The sequence below is a fragment of the Rana temporaria genome, chromosome 1 (assembly GCF_905171775.1).
Source record: "Rana temporaria chromosome 1, aRanTem1.1, whole genome shotgun sequence".
Lineage (NCBI taxonomy): Eukaryota > Metazoa > Chordata > Amphibia > Anura > Ranidae > Rana > Rana temporaria.
In genome coordinates this window covers 55813284-55838673 of record NC_053489.1, presented here as the reverse complement: position 1 = coordinate 55838673, position 25390 = coordinate 55813284, and the positions used below count along the sequence as shown (strand labels likewise).

The following is a 25390-nucleotide window of genomic DNA, read 5'->3' as shown; positions in this document are numbered from 1 at the left end:
CATTTGACCTGCTGCTCACCCACAGGTCCATCTGCTAAGGTGAGCGGCTTGTACTTTTATCTAAGGATACTTGACTGTTTTATAAGGAGTCTTCATCCGATCACCTATTGAGGTTCCAGAAGTCACCCTTATCCTCTCTTCATTTTGATTAATTATTTGTTTTTTGGACTTTCATCATTTTGTTAGTAGCGCTGCACTGCTTTTTTTACATCGCAGGATACAGGCAGGGAATTACCTACCTTGTCCCCTGGATCCTGCAATGTCTCCCCGCTGTGTCCTCCTCGCTCGATTAACAGTGCCGCCGAGCTCCGTTCCCTGCGACGTTACGACGCACAGAGGCAGAGATCGGCGCCAAATTCAAAACAATTAAAAACACAGTTTTAGATTACAGTACTGTATGGAAAAAATACACCCCTTTGTCCCTAGTGGTCTGCCCAGTGTCCTGCATGCACTTTTATAAACAGTTCTTTCTGCCTGGAAACTGGAGATTGTCCATAGCAACCAAAAAGTGTCCCTTCATGTCAAAAGTGCTTTTAGAGCAGCTAGAAAACAGCGATAATAAATTAGAATCACTTGCAGAATTGAGTGATAGTGATTTGTGGGGAAATTCGTCATCAAACAATAAAAGTAATGACAGTGACAATTCTGCAACTGAGCAAATTTCAGTGTTTTTGATTTGATTACATTTGTGCTGTCATGCAGCTTTTACTGTCTAGCAGTTATTATATGTTATGTTATTATGTTATTTGGTATGATCCTTACCCCCCTGCTGTTCTGACTAGTTTGGTTGCTCCCACCCACCATTTCCTGCTCTAAACCCCATCTTTGCTTAGTTGCTTGAAAAGTCTGCAGAGTGTGGGAGCTGTGTATCTTCATTGGAAATTTACCTATGGAAAAGCCTCTATGTTTATATCCTTGTTATCTTGAAGCATAAAGAAGCATTGGAAAACACCTCTGGAGTCTTTATTCATTGAGTAAGCTGTCTGTTAAAGTCATCATTCAACCTGCTGCATACATCCTTACAGACTGGGTCTACAAGAAGCTTGTCACAGGTACAACCGATGCTTGAAACAGAACAGTAAATTTCCAGTAAATTTCCAGAAGAATCCATCACACAGCTATCTCTGCAGCTTCAGAAACGTGAGTAACCACGTGTGTGTGTGAAGAACAAACATCCTAACACAGGATACCATCTGCAGGCTGTGCACTGAGAGTTAGGCCTGTGTGTGACTCCTGCAGCCACCAGAAGCATTACTCTGTGTATGAAGCCAGCCTCCTACTGAATGCTCCATAACTGTTCACTGCCAGGGATTTTTGCCTTTATTGGGGAGCAATAAGTACCATTTGAACTGCTCAAAGACTGTATCATAGCTTCATCAAGTCCCTAGGATTTATCATCGTCAAGCTGTTTTTGGTTGTGAATCCAATACCTTAATCTACTGAAATAACTGTGTATTCCTGCCTGTATAAAGTGATAGTGAACTGTTCAGTGAGCTGAGCCATCCAGTCTGAACCAGTTGCAGCACTAGATGTCACAAATATCCAGCTCCTCAGTTCAATCTGCCTAATATCAGAAGTCACTACAGAGCTCAGCTCTGGCAGATTTGTAACAAGACACCAAAACTACAGCACTTGTCATTATGTCTGACAGAGATGCCACAGAGTCACCTGCATTTAATCAAGATAAAGCAGACTCCTTACTTCATTCTGATCGTCCCGCTAGAGGCCCTCATCCATCCTTGAAGGCAAGAGAGGTTTATGAAGAAAGTAAGGAAGAAACATCTAGTAACCTGACTGCATTATGGCATAAGACTTTAAGTTGTATAAATACCGCTAATGAAACTAGCAACAATCCTGAGCAATTGAACACTGCTCTCTCAAGGGTTAAGAAGGCATTTGAGAATTATAAAAGACTTTCTGAAAAGTTCTATTCCCTATTGTCACATTACAGCATAGAGGAAGCCGCAGTGGAATTAAAGGACTTTACTTCTACTGACCAGCAGAGGCATAGCAAATATCTTGAAGCAAAGGCACAGATAGAGGGTAGATTAGCACAGCTACATGAAACTACATCCTGTAAATCTGCTTCTTCCAGACACTCAGGAAAATCTTCTAGATCTGCCCGCTCCTATCATAAATCCTCTTCTAAGTCACTGCGGTCCTGCTCTGTAAGGTCAACACTGAGCGACCAAATAGTCAAAGCTCGCCAGAAGGTCGCAGCAGCCCAGGTTCAAGTCGCCTGCTCTGAAAGAGAAGCAGCCATCAAAGCAGAAGCTAAACGCATTCAAGCAGAAACAGAGGCTCAGCTAGAGGCTCAGCTAGAAATCCTTCAGAAGAGTAAAGAAAAGGAAGTAGCATTGGCGGAATTATCCGTCTTGGAACAAGCCCTATTGGAAGAAGAAGGAGCAGCTTGTCCCAGCTTGGCTGCTTGTCAAGACCCCATTGAAAGGACCCTACAGTTCGTCTTAAGCCAGAACCACGACATCACAGTCCCACCTACAGTTGGAGATTTTTCTCATAATCATCCAGCATGTGGACCAGAAGGCAACGTGTCACAAAATCAAGCTGGTCAACTAGACACACCTGCTAACAGAGACACTCCGCAACTACCGCATGTCACAAAATCAAGTGAGTCAACCTACGCGGCTCACGTGCCACCGCAACCCTATGCGAATAGAGATTACAAGGGTACAGCAAAATACTACAGGATGAACTCTATGACCCCTGTGATACAGTTCTCTTCAACTTCAAATGCTCAGAGACCTTCAGACATCAGACCCTTACCTAGATTGAACCCATCTGCAACACCTTTCGCTCCACCAACCAGCCAACTTCAGATACCAACCATGGCTCAAGTCGGCGCACCATCAGTATCCCCGGTGGCTATAAAAACTGAAGGCATCAACGCTACGGAGCTCAGCAAGAGTATGGCTTTACAAGAATTGATCACAACTGGACTGTATAAATTTGATGACCGCCCAGAGAACTACAGGAGTTGGAGATCTACATTTAAGGCGGTAATCAAGAGCTTGCCCGTTGAACCTCAAGCAGAACTCGATTTACTAATAAAGTATTCGGGGCGACAATCTTCAGAACAAGTAAAGAGACTTAAATCTGTTTACATCTATAACTTTAACGCAGGCCTTGATGCTGCCTGGGAACGTCTAGATCAAGACTATGGGAGTCCCGAAGTCATTGAATCTGCCTTATTCCAGAGACTAAACGACTTTCCTAAGATCTCTGTTAAAGCGGGGGTTCACCCTTAGAGGGCACTTTTCCCCCTTCGCTTCCTGCTCGTTATTACTAGGGGAATCGGCAATTTATTTTAAAATATGTGCAGTACTTACCCGTTTACGAGACGCATCCTCTCCGTCGCTTCCGGGTATGGGCTTCGGGAATGGGCGGTCCTTCTTGATTGACAGGTTTCCGAGAGGCTTCCGACGGTCGCATCCATCGCGTCACGATTTTCCGAAAGAAGCCGAACGTCGGTGCGCAGGCGCAGTATAGAGCCGCACCGACGTTCGGCTTCTTTCGGCTACGAGTGACGCGATGGATGCGACCGTCGGAAGCCTCTCGGAAGAATGTCAATCAAGAAGGAACGCCCGCTCCCGAAGACCCATACCCGGAAGCGACGGAAGAAGATGCAGCTCGAAAACGGGTAAGTACTGCACCTATTTTAATATAAATAGCCGATTCCCCTAGACCGAACGAGCAGGAAGCTAAGGGGAGATTTTTTTTTTTTTTTTAAATGGGTGAACTCCCGCTTTAAGGACAATCATAAGCTTAGAGAGTTAGGCGACCTCCTTCATGAACTTGAAATTGCTAAGCTAGATCCTAGTTTACCAGGTCTTAGCTATTTAGACACTGCTCAGGGCGTGAATCCTATTGTAGCAAGGTTGCCTAGTTATCTTCAGGGAAAGTGGACTAGTGTAGGATCAAAATATAAGTATGAACATCATGTTTCCTTCCCTCCCTTTTCTTATTTTGCAGAGTTTGTGCGGAATGTTGCAAAATCCAAGAATGACCCAAGCTTCTTCTATCCAGATACAACCACCACTCCTTTAACCACCTCAAGGGGTATTGCCACCAACAGTAAGTTCAAGGATTTAAAGTATCCTATTGCCGTGAGGAAGACAGAGGTAGCATCCAACGTCTTGGCTACAGGCATTAAGGCAAGCAATCTCAATCAACAGTGTCCTATCCATAATGCGCCACATTCTCTCTCCAAATGCCGTGCATTTAAGGATAAGCCTATTGAAGAACGCAAGTCATTTCTCAAAGAGCATAATATCTGTTTCAAGTGTTGTGCATCCTCCGATCATTTAGCAAGAGACTGTAAGATCACCATCAGATGTTCTCTGTGTAACAGTGCCAAACATGTGGACGCTCTTCATTCAGACCTGTTCAAAAGGAAACCTTCACCCGGCAGCAACCCCAAGCCTACATCAGATGATGGCGGGGAGAGAAGTGAGCAACATGCCAACCCCGTAACCACAAGGTGTACAGAGGTATGTGGAGAAGGGCTTCATAGCAAGTCTTGTAGCAAGATATGTCTTGTAAGGGTTTTTCCTGAAGGATGCCCACAAAATTCCATAAAAATGTATGCCATACTCGACGATCAGAGCAATCGCTCATTGGCCAGTCCAGAATTCTTTGACCTATTCAACATTCATGGAGAGGCCTGGTCCTATACCTTGCAGACATGTGCAGGAAAGATCAATACTTCTGGAAGAAGAGCCCATGGCTTCATAGTGGCATCAGAATATGAGGACATAGAGTTTCCTCTTCCGACTCTAATCGAATGTGATCAGCTACCGAACAACAGAGAAGAAATCCCCATACCAGAGGCTGCACGTCATCACCCCCATTTAAGCCACATTGCTGACTACATTCCACCACTTAACAAGGATGTTAAGATCTTGATTCTACTAGGGAGAGACGTTCCTAGAGTCCATAAAATAAGAGAGTTATGTAACGGTCCAGACGATGCTCCTCAGGCCCAGAAACTTGATCTTGGATGGGTGATAATAGGAGAAGTCTGTTTAGACCAATCTCACAAGCTCTTGGATGTAGCTTCTTACAAAACCAATGTTGCCTATCGGTCGATGAAATGTCCATTGCATTATTATGCGAAGGAAAGACTTGATTTTAAAAACGAAGTTCCATATCAAGCACTCCAAGGTATAAACTGCAAGCTCACTTCTCAGAAGGACCTTGGCGATTCAGTGTACCAGACTACTTGCGATGACAACAAGATTGCCCCTTCAGTCGAAGATAAGGAGTTCATCAAGATTATGGATAAAGAGTTCTTCAAGGACAATTCCAACAGTTGGGTAACACCAGTACCCCTCCGAGTACCAAGGCTTACTATCCCTAACAATCGAGGACAAGCTTTAACCAGATTTGCTGCACTTAAGAAAACTCTCTGTAACAAACCAGAGATGCAAGAGCACTTTCTAGCATTTATGCAGAAGATTTTAGATAACCTTCACGCTGAACCAGCACCAGACCTGTTGCCTAAATGGGAGAAATGGAGAAACTCCATGAAAGTGCTGAAAGAACTTAATATCCCACGCTGCTATTCACCCACTTCAACTTCAAGAAGTCTGAGGAAAGAGATTCACGTCTTTTGCGATGCATCTACCGAGGCTATAGCGGCTGTGGCTTATCTTAAGATCATAGATCCCTCCGGGACATCCTATGTCGGTTTTCTACTAGGAAGAGCCAAGTTAGCTCCAAAACCTGCTCACACTATTCCAAGATTAGAATTGTGTGGCGCAACCCTAGCCGTCGAAGTCGCAGAGTTCCTGCAAAATGAAATGGACGCTGAAATTGATCAGGTTAAGTACTACACCGACAGCAAGGTCGTACTTGGCTACATATGCAACAGCGTAAGGAGGTTCTATGTGTACATGGCTAACAGGGTAGAACGAATAAGGAAAGTCAGTAGACCTGAACAATGGAACTATGTCCCGACTGGTTTGAATCCCGCAGACATTGCAACGAGGTCAGTGTCAGCAGTTGTCCTCACGCAAACCATTTGGTTTTCAGGACCCAAGTTTTTATTGGACCAGTCTTCTACAAACTCAAAAGAAGATATCGATTTCCACCTGGTGGATCCAGATACTGATCCAGAAATCTGCCCTGAAGTGATAACATTGAGTTCCAACATCTGCTCAAGAAGAAACTTGGAAGCGAGACGCTTTAAACGTTTCTCTTCTTGGAAAAGATTGGTCAAGACTATAGCAAGATTGAGACATATTGCCCAGACTTTCCGCAAGCCCAATCAGACATCATCTTGTCATGGATGGCACACTTGCAAGGAGTCACCCAATGCGTTAGAGTACGAGAACGCAGAATTGTTCGTCATACGTCTTGTGCAAGAAGAAGTCTTTGCAGAAGAGATTAAATGCTTGAGAGGCAATAGACCAGTCTCAAAGAGTAGCCCACTACTTAAACTGAACCCAATAATCAACTCAAGACCATTGACTGCCGTATCTACAGACCCAGAATCTCTGACTATCTTAACTCCAGCTACATTATTGAGCCGGAAGATTGGACAGATTCCAGCGCCAAAGGGTATGTTCGATGAAAAGGACATATATAAATGTCAGTGGAGATACGCTCAATACCTTGCAGATTGTTTCTGGGACAGATGGAGGAAGGAATACCTCACACTTCTTCAAGGACGTAAAAAGTGGCAAACTCAGAAGCCTAACTTAAAGGAAGGAGACCTGGTCCTGCTAAAAGACCAGCAAGTTCACCGAATTCAGTGGCCGGTTGGACTTATTACAAAGGCCATCACCAGTGATGATGGAAGAGTCCGAAGTGTGGAAGTCAGGATCGTTAAGGATGGGGCTTCAAAAACCTTCCTGAGACCAGTCACAGAGACAGTCCTAATAATGCCTGCTTCCAAAAATTCTGATTCAGTGTTATGTGAAGGAGTCACTTAAGACCTTTAATATAGCTAGCTTATAGACTTGAGAAGGCTAGATAGCATGTTACTGTATGCAATGTTAATAATATGTAAAGAAAACAGAGTATAGTGGTATCTCACGATACCAGGCGGGGAGTGTGCTGTCACGCAGCTTTTACTGTCTAGCAGTTATTATATGTTATGTTATTATGTTATTTGGTATGATCCTTACCCCCCTGCTGTTCTGACTAGTTTGGTTGCTCCCACCCACCATTTCCTGCTCTAAACCCCATCTTTGCTTAGTTGCTTGAAAAGTCTGCAGAGTGTGGGAGCTGTGTATCTTCATTGGAAATTTACCTATGGAAAAGCCTCTATGTTTATATCCTTGTTATCTTGAAGCATAAAGAAGCATTGGAAAACACCTCTGGAGTCTTTATTCATTGAGTAAGCTGTCTGTTAAAGTCATCATTCAACCTGCTGCATACATCCTTACAGACTGGGTCTACAAGAAGCTTGTCACAGGTACAACCGATGCTTGAAACAGAACAACATTATTGAGTAATTTTTATTACAATTACATTATTATTTGTTATAATTATTTATTATATTATAATTTATGATTTTATTTTTTAAACTTTATCATACCCAGGATATCTACTAGACTCTTGTTTGGACATATTTAAGTGAGTTATTCATAAGGATTACAGGCCTACAATATAAAACGCCAAATTTCCATGCAAAATAATGGTACCGCTTTCAGCACCTAAAATCTGAAAGAATCATACCGCCAGGGAGGTTAAGTTTGTGTCAAATAAAGCATTATATCCTGTGCTTGACTAGGTATTGTTTTTTTTTTTTTTACTATATAACTGGTATTTCTTGACTATATTACTTGTTGTTGAGTTTATATGAATGGTCCTTTATTGTTCTGTTAGAAATGATCGGACACCTAAACTGCTCTGCTCACCCGTCATGTATGTAGGATTATTTCTGTTCATGTGAGAAAAAAAAAATGGATAGTCCCTCAATCTTTAGCGATGCCGGCATATGCAATACTAGAACTCATAATCACATAATTTGCTCTGTTGTGACCGTGTTAAGAAAATGTGTTAATATTGCTGCACAGCAAGGCAGGGAGGTCGGGAGCAATAAATACACTGAAAATATGTACTATGATAAGCTCCCTTATCTGTTTATTTCAATTATCTGTAGGAAATGGGGCCTGGACTAACTTTGACACCTTTTACACGTAAATTCTTATTTATAGCCTATCTCCAGAATTGCAGGACTAGGTCTTACAATTGTCCAAAATTGCTAGGACTAGGTCTCATGCCGCGTATACACGATCATTTTTCATCATGAAAAAAAACGTAGTTTTTCAGCATGTTCAAAAAACGTAGTTTGTCCAACTTCATCATTAAAACGACGTTGCCTACACACCATCGTTTTTAAAAAATGCTCTAGCAAAGCGCGGTGACGTACAACACGTACGACTGCACTATAAAGGGGAAGTTCTATTCGCCTTTGGGCTGCTTTAGCTGATTCCGTGTTAGTAAAAGACGATTCGCGATTTTCTGTCTGTTACAGCTTGATGAATGTGCTTACTCCATTATGAACGGTAGTTTTACCAGAACGAGCTCCCGTCTCATAACTTGCTTCTGAGCATGCGTGTTTTTTTTTTTGTCGTTTTAGCCCACACACGATCATTTTTTACAACCCGAAAAACGACATTGTTTAAAACAACGTTAAAAAATGCAGCATGTTCGAATTTTTTTATTGTCATTTTACAGGACCTGAAAAATGATGTGAAGCCCACACACGATCATTTTAAATGATGTTTTTGAAAAACAACGTTTTTTTCATGATGAAAAATGAACGTGTGTACGCTGCATCACAATTATGCAACTGGAAATTCTTTGAAAAATGAAAATCTGCTGGTTTTGCACTAGATAGACACTTGAATATGTTGGTATTTTGCTTTATTTATCCACCAGTGTCTGTTGGTATATAGCTAATGGATGTAAAAAGATAACTGCAGCCTTAGAAATGTGAGTTTTGATAGATGCAAAAGCTTGCTGCATGTGGACATAGATAGCTAGATTCACGTAGGGTGTCCAAACTTTGCGGCGGCGTAGCTTAGCGTGTTTACACTACGCCGTCGTAAGTTACCGAGGCAAGTACATGATTCACAAAGTACTTGCCTGCTAAGTTACGGCGGCGTAGCGTAAATGCGGCGGGCTCAAGCGCGCCTAATTCAAATTCGGCTAAGGGGGCGTGTTTTATGTTAATGGGGCTTGACCTGACGTGATTGACGTTTTTTTGGAACGGCGCATGCGCCGTCCGCCTACATTTCCCAGTGTGCATTGCGGCAATGTACGCCGCACGGGCCTATTGATTTCAACGTGGGTGCAAATGACGTAAATCCCTATTCACTGACGACTTACGCAAATAAACAACGTAAAATTTTCGAATTTCGAAGCGGGAACGGCGGCCATACTTTAACATTACTATTCCAACTATTTGTTGGAATAACTTTAGGCCTGATAAAGCGTTACGTAAACGGCGTATCTGTACTGCGTCGGCCGTGCGTACGTTCGTGAATAGGCGTATCTAGTGATTTACATATTCTACGCCGACCGCAATGGAAGCACCAGATAGCGGCCAGCCTAAATATTGCAACCTAAGATAGGACGGCGCAAGCCGTCGTATCTTGGATAGGTTTAAGTGTATCTCTGTTTGAGAATACACTTAAACTTAGGTCGGCGCAGATTCAGAGTTAGGTCGGTGTATCTACTGATACGCCAACCTAACTCTACCTGAATCTAGCTAAGAATATTTAAAGCCGCGTACACACGATCGGTCAAAACCGATGAAAACGGACTGAAGGACTGTTTTCATCGGTCCAAACCGATCGTGTGTGGGCCCCACTGGTCAGTTAACCTTCGGTCAAAAAAATGAGAACTTGCTTTAAAATTTAACCGATGGAAGCCTAACTGATAGGTCAAAACCGATCGTTAGTATGCAAAAGCATCGGTTAAAAACCCGCGCATGCTCAGAATCAAGTCGACGCATGCTTGGAAGCATTGAACTTCATTTTTTTCAGCACGTCGTTGTGTTTTACGTCACCGCATTCTGACACGATCGGTTATTTAACCTATGGTGTGTAGGCACATCAGACCATCAGTCAGCTTCATCGGTTAACCGATGACAACGGTCCTTCGGACCGTTGTCATCGGATGGACTGATCATGTGTACGCGGCCTAACAGGTAGTATCTGTTATGACCACCTAAAAAACAGGCTGTTTTCCCGATCGGAGTTTGTCATTGTGTTTCAGATTTCATAAGCATTGTCTGTCTCCTTGTGTATGCAATTGTTAATATCCTAGCCCATCTGTACCATTTTTGTTTCTTGTGCCATCTACTCACAAATTAAAAATGTGACAATATGCTTTTCTTTACACCAGACACCACAACAGCCAGACTGCAGTAGCTGCTGCAGAGGGGATTTTGGATATAGATATCATCAGCCAATTGCTGGCCCACCCGGCTTAGCTGGATCGCCGGGTATACCAGGTAATAAAAGCATGGTGAATAAAATGTTAATAAAGAGAAAATGTATTGAGAGCAATCTGTGAGATGCCATTTCTGGCCTGCTTTTCAAAATGTTAGAGACTTGGCAGTCTCCAAACCTAGTATCTTCTGAGCCAATGACCGGAAAGGTATTATATAGTTGGTCTGGTTGAAAAAAAAAATGGGAGGTACAGAGTGGGAACTGGTGTGGGGGGGACAGATGTGCATGGGGGTACAGAGTGGGAACTGGTGTGGGGGGGACAGATGCGTTGGGGGGTACATAGTGGGAACTGGTGTGGGGGGAAGGGGACAGATGTGCATGGGGGTACAGAGTGGGAACTGGTGTGGGGGGGACAGATGCGTTGGGGGGTACAGAGTGGGAACTGGTGTGGGGGAAAACATATGTGCAGGGAGGTACAGAGTGGGAACTGGTGTGTGTGTGTGTGTGTGGGGGGACGACAGATGTGCAGGGGGGTACAGGGGGGAACAGATATGTGTGTGTATGTGTTGGGGGGGGGTTACGGAGAGGAACTGATTGTTTTTGGAGAAGGAACAGATGTGCAGGGGGTACATATAGGAACTGATATGTGTGTGGGGTGGTTTCAGGCCTTGTACACACGAGAGGATTTATCTGCGGAAACGGTCCTCCGGACCGTTTCCGCAGATAAATCCTCTGGCGGATTTTGATCTGATGGTTGTACTAAACATCAGATCAAAATCCGCGCGGAATTCCCTCCGCGGTGACGTGTCGCGCCGTCGCCGCGATGATGACGCGGCGACGTGCGCGACGCTGAAATATAAGGACTTCCACGCATGCGTCGAATCATTACGACGCATGCGAGGGAGGGAATCGGACGAATTGATCCGGTGAGTCTGTACAGACCACCGGATCAATCCGCTGGACTGGATTCCAGCGGATAGATTTCTAAATTTTTATCCGCTGGAAATCCATCGGCCCGAAAAATATCCGCGGATGAATATCCGCTGGGTCGTACACACCAGCGGATCTATCCGCTGAAACCGATCCGTGGATAAATTCCAGCGGATAGATCCTCTCGTGTGTACGGGGCCTAGGGGGAACAAAGGTGGGGGGTGCAGAAGGGAACAGGCGTTCAGGATGATACAGTGATGGGGTGATCTGAGGTGTAAAGGTGGAAGAATTGTGGTGATCTGAGACCTGAAAATACAGGAATTGGGGTGTTTTGAGGTGTGAAGGTTCAAATCCAGTTTTATAAAAAAATAAAAATAAATGCAGATCTTTTTGCGGGTCAAAAAATGTGCATTTATTATTGCTTTTTCTAGGAACCTAGCATTGTCAGGGTATCTCTCTGCTTGTACAGACAGGCAGTTACACAGTTAGCCTCCCTGTATACTGCTCTAGCCTGTGGACCACAGCTGGCCTGAGGAAGTGAGCCGATGCCATCCTCTAGTTGTCTTTGGGCTGGGTCCAGAGGTACAGGTGCAGGCCTGTGGACCACGGCTAAAGAAATAGGTGAAGAGACAACGCAAAAATCTCAGTGAGGGGCGGAACGAATGGCGGGGTGGGGGGTGTCAAAATGAGGCTTCGCCTAGGGTGTCAAAAATCCTTGCACCAGCCCTGGTTATGGTAGGTCAGACAAGCATAGGAAACTGTCAGCTCCTGGTGCCAAGGGGAAACGGTGGTATAAAGAATATACCTCTCTCCAAAAGCTCCTCCAGGTGACTGGATCAGAACTTCATGTCGGCTGAACAGAATCCCAAAAGAAATAAAAAGGGGGGCTTCCAATAGTGTAAAAAAAAAATTAAAAGGCGTTTTACTTAGACACTGTGCACAACATGAGACACGCAGTGCATATAAAACATAAAAAAACTGCAGTTTAAAATTCAAAGTTTAAAAAACTTGCGGACGCGTAGATAGCGTCTTGTTGCTTGTTTTGTGGTACTTTAGCCTCTTATGACATGGCCAAGCCTGTTGTTGAGCTTCCAGGCTCCGCTGCAAACCTGCATTGGTTTGCTGTTGATTTGCATTTGCTAAAGCCAGCTTTTTCAGTATCTCCTCCATTTTGGGTTTACTTTAATTTCCCGCGGCACTCCACCATGTGTAAGGGGTTAGCTCGGTAGCGGGGGTGTGTGATCCCCTGGATGGGTTCACTACACACTGAATTATTCAGAGAAACAGCCGAAGACGGTTGAAAACAAAGATTTTGGTTTATTCTTGCATCTTGCTGGAAACAAGTGCAAGCATCCAAACAGCATAAACAAAATCAAACATAAAATAAACCCTGGCCACTTGGGGCGTCTATCTTCACCACACAGGAACCTATCTATGGAGTCTGACACAGCCTAGTGCTGGGCAGACACTGCTGGTCCTACAGCAGAAAACAATAGTCTCTTTTTGATTTTTATCACACAGAAAAATCAACAGCACCTCACCACTTCAGAAGTATTTCAGCTCACTGCACTCCTTCACTCAAAAAGCCTCAGGATGCAGCAATCAGTAGTAGTAGTACGCTGGATTACTTATAGAGGCCTTAATTGCCTCATTCTGAACAGCTGAAGTATTCCAACGCCCTTAAATCTTTCTGGCTGCTTCTGCAGCCGACACCTGATAATAATTGGTGTATTGTCTAAACAAGGCAGAAATGTATCTCCCATCTGTGACCACACCCACAGATTTACCTGACTTCCTGTCACAGTGGGTAAGGCTGTATGCCACTTGATCATTGCAGATTGTGTTGAAGGTCCTTGTGGTGTGAATGGGCCCTCAAGGGGTTGTGGCGTGAATGAGCCCCTTGGGGTAAATGGACCCATTCAAAATGAATTGGCTCAAAAGCACAGAGATGACCCTGAGAGTAAAGCAGGATGCATTTTTCATGAGAATCTGTGCCTGCATGTAAGGGGGGCCTGGGGGGGGGGTAGGTGTGGATTGAGGTTCTTTACGTACTCCTGCTGGGCTATGCTATTCTCATTGTATAGACTCACTATCTTACACATGGGGTACCTTTACTTTGAACAGATGATTAAACACTACCACATTACTTGTGCATTTAGGAGGGAAACACAGAGCAATTTCTCTCTCCACCTGTCCAGGAACCCCACACTTCACTTAACCCTTCCTCTTCTGTACCTGTGTACAGGCTGAGGGCCCCAGTGGTGCAAATCTGCTCCCATTACTATGGGAGATGTACAGTATGGCTGCAGAAGGAGTGCCTACAACATTTCCCTCGCTGCAAGAGGCTATCTCACCCATTACATGAACATGCTTATGACAGGTCACTTGAGGAACCTTCGTTACCCTTGGTAACCACTGTATCTTCAAACTGTATTAACTAATAATGGTACCATTATTTCTATACCCCAAGGTGTGTAGTGACCTGAGCCATAGACTTTAGGTACCATTTACTTGCATTACACCCCTTTTAGTAACTTCATACCAGACAAGGACAACATTTCAAAAATGTTACTTGAATAACTTATCATAATGACATTAACAGGAAACAGTTCAACATAAAGTGCAGTCCTTTCCCTAAAGCCCCGTACACATGGGCAGAATGTCGGGAGACGTTTGCCGGTACAAAAAATACAGGCCGACATTCTGCCTGCGCTGATCGGAGTGTTCTGGTAGGGGGGCGTCCCCCTGTCAGAACACAACAGGTCAGCGGGGGAGATCGCTGGACTAACCTTGCATGGTTAGTTCAGCTTCTCCCGACCGAAGCTGTCAGTTTTTTTCATGCAACGGGGTTGCACAAAAAAAAAAGCCTGTAGTGTGTACCAGGCCTAACTTCCCTAGTCCCTAACTTCAGGCTTGTGGCTGCCCCAGCATACCTGCACAGGATGAAAGTCCCCTAGTAGTGAGAATTCCAATCCTAGTAATATCCCTAGCGATCAAGACTTTGGCAGTGGCGACAAGCAGCACACTTTACTAGCTCCAGGCTTCAGGCCCTCCCCGGGGTCAGACCCAGCAAAAGAAAACCTGGGAACACAATTAACTATACCCTTTCCAGCCAGGGCAGCATTAACCTCTACCTGCCTCTGCCACTGTACTAACCTTTTTCTTTACAGGCTGGACTAATTTAAGAAAATGTTTCATCTAGTAATATACTAAAGTGGTATTAAACCCAAAAGAAAACATTTAATATATTGCAGCTTACTAATTCTTAGATGCGGTGGATGCATTTGTTTTCTTTTTTAGTCTTTTTAAGACTTTTTTATTTTCCTCTATGAATTGCATAAAGAAAATGCCTCCCATTGTTCTGCAGATTTCTTTTTAATCTGGTTAGGCCTACAGATGTGTTTTGTAGCAATGATTTGTGCTTCACCTCCACTGTAGATTTGGAAATGGAAATAATGTGTCTGCATGTACATTAGACTGTTTGGGTTTTACTTTCAGGGTAAAAACAGTTATTGCAGTAATAAAAGGTAATAACGCAATGCCCAACACTGCTGCCAAGCTTCAATAAAATTCTATTTTATGTTGAATAAACCGCTAGACTGTAGCTGAGAGAAATATGTGGTCTATAATTTGCTGCTGTGTATTGCATTTTATTCAGCGTCTCACAAAAGCTATGCACTATTATATATGATATACAGGAAATCATGGGAACAATGGAAACAATGGAGCAACAGGGCAAGATGGGCCAAAAGGTGAAAAAGGAGATAAGGGGGACATGGGCCCAAGAGGAGAGCGTGGTCATAATGGGATAAAGGGAGAAAAAGGTTTTCCCGGGGTTCCTTCCGAACTGCAGGTAAGTCATTTTCATAACTGCCATTATTTAAGAAACTGAGGTCGAAATAATTGTTATAGTTCGTACTAACACATTTGTTTAGGTCTCTATATGTATGATATCTTGGTCGTTTTGTGCTTTTACCAACTAGATCAAGAAAAATTATTTTTTTTTTTAAAAGTGTGACTATGGGCATTCTAAAAATGAGGGGTGTGACAGTCCTATCAATAGAAGTAACACAGTCATTTTTATGTGTCTGGGTTCCCCTGTAACATCATTTTTTTATTTGTTAATTGTGCCAATAGATCTGTTTTCCTGGCAAATAGCCTTCAAGAGTTAACGTTAAACATACAATTGAACCTCAAGGGAAGCAGATAACTAGACAAATAAAATATATAAATGGAATTTGTCCTACCTGCCAAAGATACATCATACAGTTCTGAGATATACACAGCCCTGCACACCTGATTGGCTTCAGGTGTTAACCCCTCTCTTTTAAAATATTAGAATTAGTAGAATAAATAAAAAATAGATATATTTTAAAATAGTAGAATTAGTAGAATAAAAAATGCATTTAATGGTTTATTAATAAAATCAGATTGGAATTAATTGATGTCTTATAAATTCTTCAGCCAACTCATGTCTGGTAGGAATTTGGGGGGGGGGGACCCATAAACACATAAGACCCACAAACACTAACCTAGTCTCCAAATACCAACCTAATCATTCTCTTCGTTTCTCCCAAGACCTCCTGCTCTCTAACTCCCTTGTCACCTCATCCCATGTTTGCCTCCAGGACTTCTCCAGAGCCTCTCCCATTCTGGAGGAACTCCCTACCCCAATCTGTCGGACTATCTCCTACTCTGTCGACTTTCAGACGATTCACGAAAAATCATCTCTTCAGCAAGGCCTATCCTGCCTCCACCTAACAACTGTATATTTATTTTCTCCATCAGCCCATCCCCCACAGTTATTACCTTTTGTATCTCTTGACCCTCTTAGATTGTAAGCTCTAACAAGGAGGGTGCTCTGATTACTACTGTATTAAACTGTATTGTAATTGTACTGTCTACCCTCATGTTGTAAAAGCACTGCATACACTGTCGGCACTACAGTGGGGATCGAAAGTTTGGACACCCCAGGTAAAAATTTGTATTAATGTGCATAACGAAGCCGAGGAAAGATGGAAAAATCTCCAAACGGCATACAGGCCGTGTTCATCTGATCCCCCCATAGGGGAGAGCAGAGAAAAGACAGGGCGGTCCCTGCACAGTGTGCGGGGACTGCCCTGTCATCCGCCGGCTCAGCGGGGATCAACGGAGCGATCCCCGCAGAGCAAGCGGAGGTTCACGGGGCGGATCATTACTGATCCGCCCCGTGTAAAAGGGCCCTTAGAGTTAAGGTTTGTGTTGTTAGAGTAAATAAATTGTCAGGCTTGGTTGTCAGCCAAGACTGTGTTGTTTTCTGGGTCGGCTGAGTGACTCAGGTAGGCTGGATGACTCATCAGCAGCTTCTCCATGCTAGTTGGAAATATGGAGAAGATTCAAGAAGCAGTTGGGAGGGGTCTAGGAGGAGTCATCTGGAGTGTTCTGAGGGCCCTAACCAATCACCAACAAATTGGTTGGCAGGGGGCAAGCCCTCTCAAATTTTCAGGGTCAGTCAGCTGGGGCAGTGTGAGTTTGGATGGAAGATGGAGATGGAATATTAAGCTGTTGGTGACCCTTGAGGGTGCCCCCAAGTCTGGGGGAGTGACTTCGGCCTGGGCTTGGATGCAGAAGGGACCCCCTTTGCGAAACACTGAGGTATCCTGACAAGGAGGCACGGAAGCAAGGAGAGGACACTGCCGGGCAAGTCTCCAGGGAGAAAGACAACCAAGAGGGCTGGTGAGTGTCACACCGTGGCTATGGATCGCTCTACCACGAACATCCGCATGGAAGAAAACCATTGGGCCTTCAGGAAGTTACTTAAGACCCACCTCTTCTGAAGGATCTGGACAAAATTGGACACAAGCGCCTTGAGGCAATTCAGTTCACAATTGTAGTGCTATACAAGTTACTCACTCACTCAGAACTGAGAGGTATGCCTGACTTGGTGCAAGCTGTTTTGGATGGATGCAGAATCAGCCTGAGAGGACTGTGGAGAAGTAGCCAGGAGGGCTATTAAAGGGGGCAGCTGCAGCCAGGTGGGCTGGCAGTGCCTGAAGAGGTGCTGCTGGGAGCAGTAGCCACGGATAGGGCAGCTAGCACGAAAGACCTCTATTTTTGCTACACTACTTAAGGGGCCCGTGGTCCCTGCCTGCAAAGGGCATTCATTTGGATCGGACTAAGTTTGTGGGATCAATTTGTCAGTGCTAGTTGATCCAGGGAGTTGTAGTTCTACAAGCAAGTCTGTGCTGGAGGTAGAAGTGAAGAAGAGTGTATATACCGGATGTATATAATTCGGTGTCCCCGAAGATTTTCTGCTGATCAAGTGGGCATCCTATATTAACCCTTTCCCCATCCAAGTTCAATCCCCTAAAAAACAAAACAAAACAAAGCTGCAAGGAATGTGTCTGGCTGGCAGGGTTGGAAATAATCATATTCATCAGTGCCTCTTACAGGGGTAGCTCTACACTTGTGTTAGGATGATTGGATACTTTTGCAACCATTGTGAATGAAGTTATAAAACACAGTTTAAATTTTTTTTTTTATGGAATAGGGGGCACCTGAACAGGGTGTGCAGGATTTTGAAGAAAATATTGGGGGGCTAATAGGCCCAGTTTACAGTAGGGCTCTAAGAATTGTATTCTAACTGTGGGTAATATGGAAAATGGTTGGAACATATGTCAGTTATTTAATCTTTTTTTGAGAAAGATTCACTCTTAAGCTCCGTACACACAGTTGGAATTCTCGACAGAAGAAGTCAGATGGGAGCTTTTGGTCGGGAATTCCGTCTGACTTTTTCTGTTGGGAATTCCGATCGTATGTACGGGGCATTACTATTTGTCACAGTAAACATTTTCATTGTGATCGGAGTCTGAAACGTTACATCTGTCAACAGAACAATAGAGAGGTAATTTTCAAAGTGGGCATCTGTTTTAGTGGCAATAGGGAAAAGTGAATTTCCCTTCATTTTGAGGAGTTTTTCATTAAAGTGAAACTTCATCCAAAGGGGGAAGCTACGCTTTATGTCTTCCTTCCCCTTCCTCTACTAAAATTGGCATATTATTATTATATATAGGATTTATATAGCGCCGACAGTGTATGCAGTGCTTTACAACATGAGGGTAGACAGTACAAATACAATACAGTTTAATACAGTAGTAATCAGAGCACCCTCCTTGTTAGAGCTTGCAATCTAAAAGGGTCAAGAGATACAAAAGGTAATAACCGTGGGGGATGGGCTGATGGAGAAAATACATATATACAGTTGTTAGGTGGAGGCAGGATATGCCTTGCTGAAGAGATAATTTTTCGGGAATCGTCTGAAAGTCGACAGAGTAGGAGATAGTCCGACAGATTGGGGTAGGGAGTTCCTCTAAGATGGGAGAGGCTCTGGAGAAGTCCTGGAGGTGATCATGGGTTGAGGTGACAAGGGAGTTAGAGAGCAGGAGGTCTTGGGAGGAACGAAGAGAATGATTAGGTTGGTATTTGGAGACTAGGTTAATGGTGTAGCTGGGGGCAGAGTTGTGGATGGCTTTGTAAGTTGTTGTTAGTAATGTAATGTAATGTACATGTAATGTAATTTGTTGCGTGAGCGGAAGCCAGTGGAGTTATTGGCAGAGGGGTAGTAGTCATTGAGCAGTTTGTACGGTGGATGACTCTAGCAGTAGCATTCATGACAGACTGAAGGGTATGTAAGGGTAAGCCAATGAGGAGGGGGTTGCAGTAGATGAGGTGGGAGATGACCCAGAAGGGGGTTCCCTATAAAAAATAATATATTTTTTGGGGAGCAGGTACCTGATTCTCATAGTTCTTCTCCCCTTGTATTTGCCTGAAGAATTCTGGGACACCTCACAGGTTCCAGAAGGCTGAGGGACCATTTACAAAGTGCAGCACGGCTCAAGCATGTGCAGTGGGAAGCCAGGTGTGAAGTCACAAGGAGTCACAGCCAACTTCCCACTTTAAACATGCTGGCAACGGGGACCCAAAGACCGGTGAAGAACCAGGCTGGGTGAGGATGGCGCTGGATCCCTAGTCAGATAAGTGAGCTTTTTTCAAAAGTCAACAGCTACAGTATTTGAAGGTACTGAAGGTGCTGACTTTTAATTTTTTACTTTCAAAGGTGAAGATCCTCTTTAACTTCCTGAAATGTCTATGAGACAGGAAGTGATTGAAAACACTATCCCTTGTACAGTACAAAAGTAAGCAACCCTTGCTATTGGCATACTACCCACATGCCTGATAGAATTTAGACTCAAATATAAGGCCTGAAGGACCACACGCCAACTTGTGTTCAAGGGCTTTTCCACCCACTACCATAGTTCTCACAGGCAGGGTTTCTTATCATTGTAGAGAACTACCAAAATCCTTTCAGCTTTCTGGCTATGTTGGTCTACTTAGATCCACAGTCTGTCACGGCACAGACAATAACAAAGCCTCCTGGGTATTTGGTCTGTTCTGACCTTCAGTCTGTTTCTGCCCAAACCCAAGCTCTTTCTAGCGCCAGCCTGGTCAATGTATGCTAGAACCGATGATCTCCTCATGCCTGTACACTCTTGCTGCTCCCTTGCAGCATGACCATCTCCTGGGGTGGGAAAAGTACTGAGCTTCTATTAGCTCCGAACAAAAAACACCTGTGCACAGATGCACAATCACTGAGGTCTGGCTGCCAGGTGGGATGTAGACCTAGGAATTGAGGCTTTATCCCACCAAAAGCTCTACAAAGCCTCCATGCACCAGGACCCAGACAGAAATGCCTAAGCTATGAGATGCAAGCCCTGCAGCCTCTCACCATGTATAGATGAGAAATGTTAGGTGGAACATAAATACCGTCCAACACCATGAAAGCCAGTGTCTTAAAATATATATAAGTAACACAGTGGTTTGGTGATTAGCACTTTTACCTTACAGTACTCGGGTCATCAATTCAAACCCTAACCACAAAACTACCTGCATGAAGTCTGCATATGCATCCTGTGTTTGTGTGTGTTTCCTCCCACACTCCAAAGACATGCTGGTAGGTTAAGTGGCTCCTAAGTGGCCCTAGTATGTATGCATGTGAGATAGGGACCCTTCATTGTAAGCACCCTGGGAACAGGGACTGATGTAAATGTACAATATATGTAAAGCGCTGCTTACATTTTATAAATACCTGTAATAAATACAGCATATATTTAACATAGCACCTGGTCATCGGGAGTAGGGTCCTACAAGGATGTGTTGGATCATTCAACCCACATGCCTCAAATATTAAATAAACTTCTTATTTTTGACAATTCAGTCTTCATTTATAGCTGCAAAAGATGAATGTCTTTTTAATGAATGTTGCGAATACAGAAATTAGATTTTGATGGAATGATTTCTCTGCTAGATCTACCAAACGTAAGAAACTAGTGAGTATTTCAACACTTCAGAGGCCACAAGTAAACACCTTATTATAGGGTCACAAAATTGATCCCGACATTGGTATCCCATAATTGGCAATTCTATACAAGTCTATTTTTTTTTTACTCTGCCTCTTAAAAAAAACAATCATATTTTCCATTGCCTGCCTTTTGGTTGTATTCCCGAGAGAATACTGTATACAGTATGTGCAATGAGCCATGACTGGATTTGAGCGAAAGGTACATAGTTTATCATCTAGATCAAATGTCGTCATTTTACTAGGCTGACAAGGATTTCCTCACTTTATAAGAGAGGATGGCCTCCAGAGGGACAACCAGTCATTCACAATTCTTCTAAAACACTCTATAAAAAGGATATACATTAGCAGGTTAGGATTAATAGGACCATCAGAGTCAGTGATTGAATTTTAGCAATTCCACTGGAGCCAAAACATGGGAATACATGTGCTAAGAATATTTTCTCCTTGTGTGTGGGGTTAAGTGTGAAGAACGAATAATCCTACTTCTACTTATAAAGTATAGTGCATTGAAAAAGTATTCATACTCCTTGAAAATTTCCACATTTTGTCATGTTACAACCAAAAATGTAAATGTATTTTATTGGGATTTTATCTGATAGACCAACGCAAAGTGGCACATAATTGTGAAGTGGAAGGAAAATAATAAATGGTTTTCAAAATTGTTTACACATAAATATCTAAAAAGTGTGGTGTGCATGTGTATTCAATACTTTGTAGAACCACCTTTCGCTGCAATTACAGCTGCAAATCTTTTTGGGTATGTGGTCAGACTTCCCATTTGTACTTGGAGTCTATGAAATATCGAGTAGGAAACGGTATAAGGGAAAACATGAACAGTGACCTGGTGGTCAGTATGTGTAAAGGGGGCAAGAATAAAGACAGTAGGATGATTTAGCAAAACAGATTTATTCGAAAGTAAACGTATGAACATCAATCAGCCAAATGCATGAAAGCCTGTGACATTTCTACATGTGGATCCAGGACATATCTGGAGAAACATGCTGAATTACACCTACCCAACGTCTTAATAATGTGAACTGGGATTCCCTGGCGAGAAGCAGTGGAAGCCACCCCTATCCTTAAAGAATGACCAGAAAAAGCTACAGGGTTCATACCCAGGTTTGACAGTAGTGTACGGCAATACCTTATGAACAGTGCTGCTGAGAAGGGAGCATTAGGGAAAGGTAACAATGGACTATCCCTAGGTCTGTCCACAGTCAGCACCATGAGCTGGTGCAAAACTGTGACCGGGCACCAAGCATTGCCGGTCTTGAAAAATCTAACGTCCGTACCGGCCCCAAACTGCTTCATCTTGCTTGCATTCAGATGCAGATGTAAATGATCCAGGTACCTAACTGGCTAATCAAGAGAACACGGGATCTCGTCCCAGTACGAGTGAACTCACCGGCCTGAGGAAGCCATATAATGCCAAATATATAGCTGCCTTGAGGACCAAGCTGGGCAGCCGCCCGAAAGAAGACCTGGCCAGCGAATCAGACATGCCCTGGAAAATATGCCCCAAGATGGGGAGTCTGCTAATTATGGAAGGAGGACTACTCCTCTGATTACCCCTAAGGATAGCCTTGATAGGATGAGCTGCAAAAATGGACGGTCTATTTGGGTCCTGCAAGGACAAAAAATGCTGAAATCCTGCCAGATACATCTTAATAGTGCCATAGAACAGCTTAACCCCCCTGGCGATATTCCCGAGTCTGGCTCGGGGTGGAATTTCGGGACCAAAAGTGGTAACCCCCAGAGCCAGACTCTGGATCGCCTCGCAGAGTCCACAGGCACAAGTTACTTACCTTGTCCCTGGATCCTGCGAGGCCGCCACACTGTGTGATCGAGCTGTGTCTCCTCGCTCGATTCACGGTGCCGAGTGCCGCCGAGCTCTGTTCCCTGCGACATTACGACGCACAGGGGCAGAGATCGGCGCCAAATTTAAAAAAGTAAATAAACACAATACATATAGTATACTGTAATCTTATAGATTATAGTACTGTATGTAAAAAATACACACCCCCCTTGTCCCTACTGGTCTGCCCAGTGTTCTGCATGTACTTTTATAAAATAAAAACTGTTCTTTCTGCCTGGAAACTGGAGATTGTCCATAGCAACCAAAAAGTGTCCCTTTATGTCAAAAGTGGTTTTAGACCAGCTAGAAAACAGCGATAATAAATTAGAATCACTACAGAATTGAGCGATAGTGATTTGTGGAGAATTTCTTCATCAAAAAATTAAAAGTAATAATTGTTATTATTATATTATTTATTATAATTATTTATATTTATTTATTGTATTATAATTTATGATTTTGTGTTTCAAATTTTATTATACCCGGGATGTCTACTAGACTCTTATTTGGACAGATTTAACCACTAGCCGACCGTGCACCGCCGTTCTACGTCGGCAGGTCGGCTCGGCTGGGCGAGAGCACGTAGTATAACGTCCTCTCTCTCAGCCGCCACTAGGGGCGCGCCCCCCCCTCGCCCCCGACTCCCGTGCGTGTGCGATCGCCGCCGGGCACACGCGATCGCTCGGTACAGAGCGGGGACCGGGAGCTGTGTGTGTAAACACACAGCTCCCGGTCCTGTCAGCGGGGGAAACGCTGATCTTCTGTTCATACAATGTATGAACAGAAGATCAGTGTTTCCCCTAGTGAGGCCACCCCCCCCCCCACAGTAAGAACACACAAGGGACATACTTAACCCCTTCCCAGCCCCCTAGTGTTAACCCCTTCACTGCCAGTGGCATTTTTATAGTAATCCAATGCATTTTTATAGCACCGATCGCTATAAAAATGCCCCAATGGTCCCAAAAATGTGTCAAAAGTGTCCGAAGTGTCCGCCATAATGTCGCAATACCGAAAAAAAATCACTGATCGCCGCCATTACTAGTAAAAAAAATATATTAATAAAAATGACATAAAAATACTCCCTATTTTGTAAACGCTATAACTTTTGCGCAAACCAATCAATAAACGCTTATTGCGATTTTTTTTAACGAAAAATATGTAGAAGAATACGTATCGGCCTAAACTGAGGAAAAAAAATGTTTTTTTATATATTTTTGGGGGATATTTATTACAGCAAAAAGTAAAAAATATTCATTTTTTTCAAAATTGTCGCTCTATTTTTGTTTATAGCGCAAAAAATAAAAAACGCAGAGGTGATCAAATACCACCAAAAGAAAGCTCTATTTGTGGGAAAAAAAGGACGCCAATTTTGTTTGGGAGCCACGTCGCACGACCGCGAAATTGTCTGTTAAAGCGACGCAGTCCCGAATCGCAAAAAGTACTCTGGTCTTTGGGCAGCAATATGGTCCGGGGGGTAAGTGGTTAAGTGAGTCATTTCTAAGAATTACAGGCCTACAATATAAAACGCCAAATTTCCATGCAAAATAATGGTACCGCTTTCAGCACCTAAAATCTGAATTAATCATACCGCCAGGGAGGTTAAGCTGTGAGTGTCAGAAAGCAACAAGAGAAAGCAGATATCGAATGTCATGGCCATCAAACCAAGGATACCAGGACTGAAAAACCTGCAAGGTATTCCAGGCTGTGATATATGCCTTCCTGGTGTTAACCGATAATAAATAAATTAATCAAAGCTCCCGCGTTGACCCAATGGTAAACTAGTCCATCGTCAGTAGCGAGAAATGTGGGGACGATGTGGCACAGGCTCCTGCTTCTGGGACCTGTTGGAAAAATAGCGGGTAATTAAAGAGGAAGTAAACCCCCAAAAATATTTCCAGTAAAAAAAAAAAGACTGCAAGAAAAAGGCATAATGAGCTAGTATGCATAGCATACTAGCTCATTATGTGGCACTTACTGGGTATCACCGATCCGGCGCTGTGATTGGCCGGAGCGGCGATGACATCACATGCATTCGCGCGGGTCCCAGCATTTTCCCATTAAGAAAACCGGCATGCTCAGTGTGCCTGCGCCATTGTCTACGGTGCAGGGTTTTATGCAAATATCTCCTTAACCGTGTAGGTTACTTGTAGGTGCAATTTGTGTGGTTGGGTTTACAACCACTTTAAGCAGAGACAGAGCATCTGCTGTTGTATTTTCTGTCTCACTAATGAACGTACAATGCATGTGAAAATGGAACTGAAGGGACAGCCAAATCAGCCTACGTACGAAGGACATGATGAGAAAAGATCTGGATCTGCCTTTGTTGACAATTTCCACGGTAGTTTGATTGTCTGTGCAGAAAAAAACTGTCTTACCTGACCAACAACCCCCCCACCTGTGCCGCTGACACTATGGGATAAATGTCAAACAAAGCGGAGGACTCGGTAAAACCTGGGATAGCCAAGACCTACTCTGGCCATGGCCCTGCTAACCAGTGAGTGCCAAAAATAGCAGCATAGCATACAGTGGCTGCCGCATCCGTCACATCCTACGGAGAGAAAACGTACTCTGCATGGATAAACATAGCGATCCTGTTCCAATGCTGGAGGAACTCATCCTACGTAAAAGCATGAATACAATCTCTGATCCTATCAAGCTTATCTGCAGGCAGACTCACCTGCATATCGTGAGTATCCAGAGTGATCCCCAAAAAAGTCACCGGGCCTTCCATCTTCTTAACTGCCAATGCCACTTTGATCGCTGAAAAAATTTACATAAACG

The 25390-nt window shown here is 43.7% G+C and overlaps 1 protein-coding gene across 2 annotated transcripts in view; it reads left to right on the top strand.

The window, feature by feature from the left end:
• Positions 1-25390, top strand: part of C1QTNF3 (C1q and TNF related 3) — an 89124-nt gene that overhangs the window by 12379 nt on the left and 51355 nt on the right. For both annotated transcript variants that reach the window (XM_040338149.1, XM_040338140.1), the window contains exons 2-3: positions 10381-10489; positions 15056-15210. In XM_040338149.1, coding sequence (XP_040194083.1) covers positions 10381-10489; positions 15056-15210 — 264 coding nt within the window. The remainder of the gene's footprint in view (positions 1-10380; positions 10490-15055; positions 15211-25390) is intronic.